Source organism: Salvelinus fontinalis, chromosome 5 (genome assembly GCF_029448725.1).
Source record: "Salvelinus fontinalis isolate EN_2023a chromosome 5, ASM2944872v1, whole genome shotgun sequence".
Classification (NCBI taxonomy): domain Eukaryota; kingdom Metazoa; phylum Chordata; class Actinopteri; order Salmoniformes; family Salmonidae; genus Salvelinus; species Salvelinus fontinalis.
Window position 1 is genome coordinate 39,678,356 of NC_074669.1, and position 6,421 is coordinate 39,684,776.

Below are 6,421 nucleotides of genomic sequence, written 5' to 3' on the forward strand. Positions count from 1 at the left end.
TGTCTGTACACTGACACCGTTTTTAATGTGTAGTAGCTCACAACATAGCGATATAACTAATTCATTTAAACAACATACTTGCAGTAAGTACTTACATCATATAGACCTCAACTACAGTAATAACTGTGGAGGAATTAAAACCAAAACAAACATGTAAGTGTGTCTCTTGTGTTTTTTTCAGGGGGGTCTACATGCCCACTAATGTATATGTGTGTATGTATCGTGGGTGTGGGTGCACAGCTTATTGAAAATAACTACACGTTTTAAGCTAAATCAAATGTAATTATAGTAAGTTGTAGGTACCAGAGACAACACATGATACAGCTTGCCGACCCAATACCTTCTCCACGAAATTCCCACCAGGGAAATGTACAATTGCTCAAATGTGCACTGAATGGGTATATTATTGGTCAGCCCACCCCATGTCAGGGATCATTAACTAGATTAAGCCGCAAGCCGATTTTTGGCAGATGGTCAGATGTCCGGAACGTAATTAGAAATAATTTGTAGACAGCGATTTGACCACAAGAAGATCATACAGATATACCATTTGACAAAAAAATAATAATTCTAAACCTTGCATACATTTGTATACGATCACATAAATTATATTTTATTGGTCACATACACATTTAGCAGATGTTATTGCGGGTGTAGCAAAATGCTTGTAAGAAATATAGGAGCTAGAAGCAGAGCTGGTCGATCTGTCGACGCCATCTTGCACATGTACAGTTGAAGTCGGAAGTTTACATACACCTTAGCCAAATACATTTAAACTCAGTTTTTCACTATTCCAGATATTTAATCCTAGTAAAGATTCCCTGCCTTTGGTCAGTTAGGATCACCACTTCGTTTTAAGAATGTGAAATGTCAGAATAATAGTAGAGAATTATTTATTTCAGCTTTTATTTCTTTCATCACATTCCCAGTGGGTCAGAAGTTTACATACACTTAATTAGTATTTGGTAGCGTTGCCTTTAAATTGTTTAACTTGGGTCAAACGTTTTGGGTAGCCTTCCACAAGCTTCCCACAATAAGTTGGGTGAATTTTGGCCCATTCTTCCTGACAGAGCTGGCGTAAGTGAGTCAGGTTTGTAGGCCTCCTTGCTTGCACACGCTTTTTCAGTTCTGCCCATACATTTTCTATGGGATTGAGGTCAGGGCTTTGTGATGGCCACTCCAATACCTTGACTTTGTTGTCCTTAAGCCCTTTTGCCACAACTTTGGAAGTATGCTTGGGGTCATTGTTCATTCGGAAGACCCATTTGCAACCAAGCTTTAACTTCCTGATTGATATCTTGAGATGTTGCTTCAATATATCCACATCCTTTTCCATCCTCATGATGCCATCTCTTTTGTGAAGTGCAGCAAAGCACCCCCACAACATGATGCTGCCACACCCGTGCTTCACGGTTGGGATGGTGTTCTTCGGCTTGCAAGCTTCCCTTTTTCCTCCAAACATAATGGTCATTATGGACAAACAGTTATATTTTTGTTTCATCAGACCAGAGGACATTACTCCAAAAAGTATAATCTTTGTCTCCATGTGCAGTTGCAAACCGTAGTCTGGCTTTTTTATGGCGGTTTTGGAGCAGAGTCTTCTTTCTTGCTGAGCGGAAATTCAGGTTGCTGAGCGGCATTTCAGGTTATGGCGATATAGGACTCGTTTTACTGTGGAGAAAGATCATTTTGTACTGTTTTCCTCCAGCATCTTCACAAGGTCCTTTGCTGTTGTTCTGGGATTGATTTGCACTTTTCACACCAAAGTACGTTCATCTCTAGGAGACAGAACGCGTCTCCTTCCTGAGCGGTATGATGGCTGCGTGGTCCCATGGTGTTTATACTTGCGTACTATTGTTTGTACAGATGAACGTGGTACCTTCAGGCATTTGGAAATTACTCCCAAGGGTGAACCAAACTTGTGGAGGTCTACAATTCTTGTCGGAGGTCTTGGCTGATTGCTTTTGATTTTCCCATGTCAAGCAAAGAGGCACTGAGTTTGAAGGTAGACCTTGAAATACATCCAAAGGTACACCTCCAATTGACTCAAATTATGTCAATTAGCCCATCAAAAGCTTCTAAAGCCATGACATAATTTTCTGGAATTTTCCAAGCTGTTTAAATGCACAGTCAACTTAGTGCATGTAAACTTCTGACCCACTGGAATTGTGATACAGTCAATTATAAGTGAAATAATCTGTCTGTAAACAATTGTTGGAAAAATGACTTGTGTCATGCACAGAGTAGATAACAAACTAGAAATTTGGCAAGTTAACAAGAAATGTGTGAAGTGGTTGAAAAACGGATTTTAATGACTCCAACCTAAGTGTATGTAAATTCCGACTTCAACGGTCTCTCTTTACTGTGCGTGGGAATACTTTGGAAAAGATTTCCAGAATTAAAATGACTAGGTGAGTTGGTGTTTTTAAGTCTTTTAGGTCCAACAACAGTTGGGCAACCCTGCAATATGGCATTCATTTGATTTCTCCTTATTCAAACTGGGACAATACTAACAAAGGAGATCAGTGAACAATCAGCACACCTGGATGAAACATATTCAGTTCACTTCAGGACTACTATGTTTGGAATATTATTTAAAGAAGCTTTTACTCAAACGTAGGGCTAGTCCAGATCAATCACCGCCAACAGACAACCTTAACTTAAAAAGTAACCTTATATTCCCTAAGGTGTCCTTAAAACTGTATTTGCATGGTACTGAGGTAGGCAGATATGTTTTTCATTTGAGTTATGGGGTATTTAACACTGCCTTTCACCAGCCGTATTTATGTGTGCTCCTTTCGCCACCTTGTGGACTAACATAAGACCTGCATGACTGTTTTACTACCTTGATTGGCCTCACTCCACAGGCCTTGTTCTCAGTTATTTTACAAAACAACACCATTGAATAGATGTAATACACAAACAATATACCAGTTTGAATGTATATTCTGGAAAAATAACAATGTATGACAATACTGCACGGCTTCGAATGCTGCTCGTCTAATCAGCATCCACGATCAAAACTACCCATTTCATAATTAAACATATGACACTCAGTTTAGAGCAGGAACACTGAGTACATTTAATGTCTCAGTGGCCACATACTACAATCTTAGATATGTACAAACAAACATATATTCATTTTAGATAAGAGAACAAGAACTAAATTACAGGACTGATTCAACTTCAAATTTAAAAAAAGTAAAATCTCTTAATACTGTGCTCAAATTCAAAAAATTAAAATGAAGAGAATGCCTTACAAGGCTCCTGGTTAAACAAACCTACATGGTTAAAAAAGATTGTTGTACTTGTTTATAAAAATAAAGACTATTTTAGATTTGGTTTCCTGTTTCAGTCTTCTATATGGACGGAACTAGTCTTCAAGCTGGAATTTGTCAAGTGGTCAATGGTGCTCCGTTAGTGGCACATCTGTGATGTCATCTCTTTCTGTAGGGGCAGGAGTGATGCCAACATTATGATAGCAAAAGTACACAAATGTGCTTGTAAACATCACAATTCTAGGGTGCAATATAGGCATCATAACTTCCTTTCAGCTTCCTTTGCAAAACAAACATGTAAGAAAATATATGAAAATTACAATTTATGCTCGCCTTCCTACAAGATAGACAATTCAATATTTTTTTCTCACTCACCAGTGGCTCCAGCTCCTTGTGGTCTGTGAGGTTAAACTCCGTTACAAAGTAATAGAAGTGCTTGTAACAGGTGTTGACGTGGGCCTCTGCACCCATCTGGTTCACACGATCAAAGTGATGGATGTAGACGTGGACGAACACACGGAACAGGCGAGACAAAATCTTCTTAGCTACCTGCATGAAGGTCTTTGGGAAGGGAGTACCTTCAAAAACCAAACATAAGATGGCAAAAAAGATTAAGACGTGTCCTCCGGGGACATGTAAAGTAAACACAAATGTGGTCATGCTCTCAACCTCATCTCTGTGGTTGGTTCAGTTTAATTGTCAGATTAATTCTCAACTTTAAATATTACATTGGGTGCAAATATAATTGATATAAATATTCTATGTTTTTGTAAATCAAGTGAGGGATGTTATTTTCTTGTGTACTGGAGGATCATGCTTATATCACTTGATTGAGATATGTGAGCCTTGGAAATTACCACCCCTAGGGCAGGGGATTCAGATTTCCCTTCATCCATCAAGAATTGATTAAGTTATCAGTTTATCCTCTTACAATAATCTAATAGCATTTTTTTTAAAATGTGCACATGCATTTCTATTTATACCCTACTGTAGATTGTGTGACCATTTCTAAAGTCATTGCTTGGCTGTTTCTACAGCTAGTCAGACGCCAAGTTATGTGTGGTGGGAGGACGTGAAGAACGGAAGGTTAAGAATTTCTGAATTATAGTAGATTAACTGATACAGCTGTTGCACTTTATAATGACAGAGAACTCAAGGAATTCAGCCCATGAAGATGATTCAGACCTATTTATCATCATCATGAATAGCCAAATAACAGATCCCATCTACCTAGTTATCATTCTTCGTACATACCGACGTTGGTGGGGAAGATGTGCTCGTTGTTGATCTGTACCTCGATCCAGTCCATCAGCAGGCTCATGTATTTTGGGGCTGGCACGGCTGTGGGCTTCTTGTACTTGTGCTCGTCCTGCCAGCGGTACTCATACTTGGGCCCTCCGGACATCATGGGGCAGGTCTGGTCGGTGCAGGAGTCGCTGATGGTGCCGTAGATGAGGTTGATGCGGTTGAAGAAGTCCACCACGTGAACAGCCACCCAGTCATTAAGGTCCTCTCCATGGGGCAACGCCACCGCCTGCTTCAGGTCCAGGCCTGCATTCAGAGACGCCTGGGCCTTCTTGTGCAGCTCAAAGCGCTGTGTCCCGGGCTCAAACTTGCGCTTCGGCCGGAATGTCCTCTCCTTGTTGAAGACTTGCTTCAGGGCCATGGACATTGTTGCATGTGTCGGTTTGTTTATGTCTTAATGAATGATTTACTGGTTAGAACGAGGAGATATAAACAACAGTGGAGCCGTTATACAATGGTTGTATTTGTCTCGCAGCTGGTTTTGGTCCTGAGGCTGATGAAGGGTCAAATCAGAGAGATGGAAAAAATGATTGTGTGTTAGATTCACATATATTCCATATTGTCCAATTTAGCAGTAACGTGCAGTATTCAGTCTGGTGCTGCAATGCCAACAACGTAGGCCCACAATGTATTTATTGGTGGCGCTTTTATAAATCTGTAACATTTTACAAATATGCATCACCATTCGTTCTGTTGTTTGATACAAATGCATAATAGTGTAAGTGTTTGTGGTGTCTCGATCCATTATTGAAAATTAATAACAAATGTTTTTTGATTAATCAGTTAATCAAATTAATAAACCATATTTCACTAACCAAAATATGTAACACATTGCTGTCCAAAGAGTGGTAAATTCAAGGAAGTCTGTCCTCCAACATAACCTGAACATCAACTTCGAGAAGAATAACTCCAATCAGTTACAATGTTGCAAAGTGAGTATTGTCACAGAGTTAGTTACCACGTTGCAAAAAGTGAGGGTTGTTTGAATGTAGTTACAATTTGTTGCAAGCTATTTGAGTAATTTCCTACTTTTCACAATACATTAAGGCCTGGTTCATGCAAGCGAGACAGCATGTACAACCTTGCACAACTTTATGAAGTGACCTCAGACAATAACGCCATGTCATATATTGAGGTTACTTATATGACTATATCTAGCCAGCAGACAGAAAAAGTGGTCAGGAGCAAAAGTTAAACTAAGTATAGAAGCTAACTTTAGTCCATGATGTATCCTAGCGGTAGCCGGAGCGCTGATGCTACGATGCTTCAAAGATGAGGGCGCCAAGTTTATTCACGAGAGAAAAAAGGATAACAATCTCACTTCTTGCTGTTCGCGTGATAAAGGTAACCACAAACTACTCCTTAAAACATGTTATTCATTATATAATTTAACGTAGAAATAATGGGAGTAAATTGCTGACCGTAAACGCAACCAATTTCCCCGGAAACTTAGATAGGCTAACGTTATCACTTACTTGTTCCACTTTAATGTTCCTTCCCTTGCTGTGTTCTCTTGAATATAATAAAATTTGCTAATCGTTTTTAAATGTATAACAACGGCTACATTTTAATTCATGTATAACGTCAGTAGTTCTGAACATAGCGCCAAGTCTTTACTTAGGCAACTAAAATAAGCCCCTCACTACCATAAATAAATAAATAACAAGCACTTCCTCTGATTTTACGTCACTTTACACGGACCAAGCAGGCGCACATACAGTTTTTCGTTTTATATTAGTGCCGCGTTCAAAGATAGTCTGACCTCGGAAACTTGGACGTTTTACTCGATTACTGGTGTACACGGCACGTGTATAACTAGGACCAGTCTGTTAGCAAGT

The 6,421-nt window shown here is 39.4% G+C and overlaps 1 protein-coding gene across 3 annotated transcripts; it reads right to left on the reverse strand.

Annotated features, from left to right (window-relative positions):
• Positions 1-6,421, reverse strand: LOC129855575 (MOB kinase activator 3A-like). 3 transcript variants are annotated; one of them, XM_055923383.1, is made up of 5 exons: positions 6,059-6,420; positions 5,399-5,475; positions 4,533-5,076; positions 3,654-3,856; positions 1-3,447 (listed from the first exon to the last, which is right to left on the reverse strand). In XM_055923383.1, exons 3-5 carry the CDS (start codon positions 4,948-4,950, stop codon positions 3,418-3,420), a joined length of 651 nt encoding a protein of 216 aa, XP_055779358.1. In that variant the 5' UTR covers positions 4,951-5,076; positions 5,399-5,475; positions 6,059-6,420; the 3' UTR covers positions 1-3,417. The 3 variants fall into 3 exon arrangements, with proteins under 3 accessions (XP_055779358.1, XP_055779359.1, XP_055779357.1); XM_055923384.1 differs by lacking the exon at positions 5,399-5,475 and having other exon boundaries at positions 4,533-4,992; positions 6,059-6,421; XM_055923382.1 differs by lacking the exon at positions 5,399-5,475.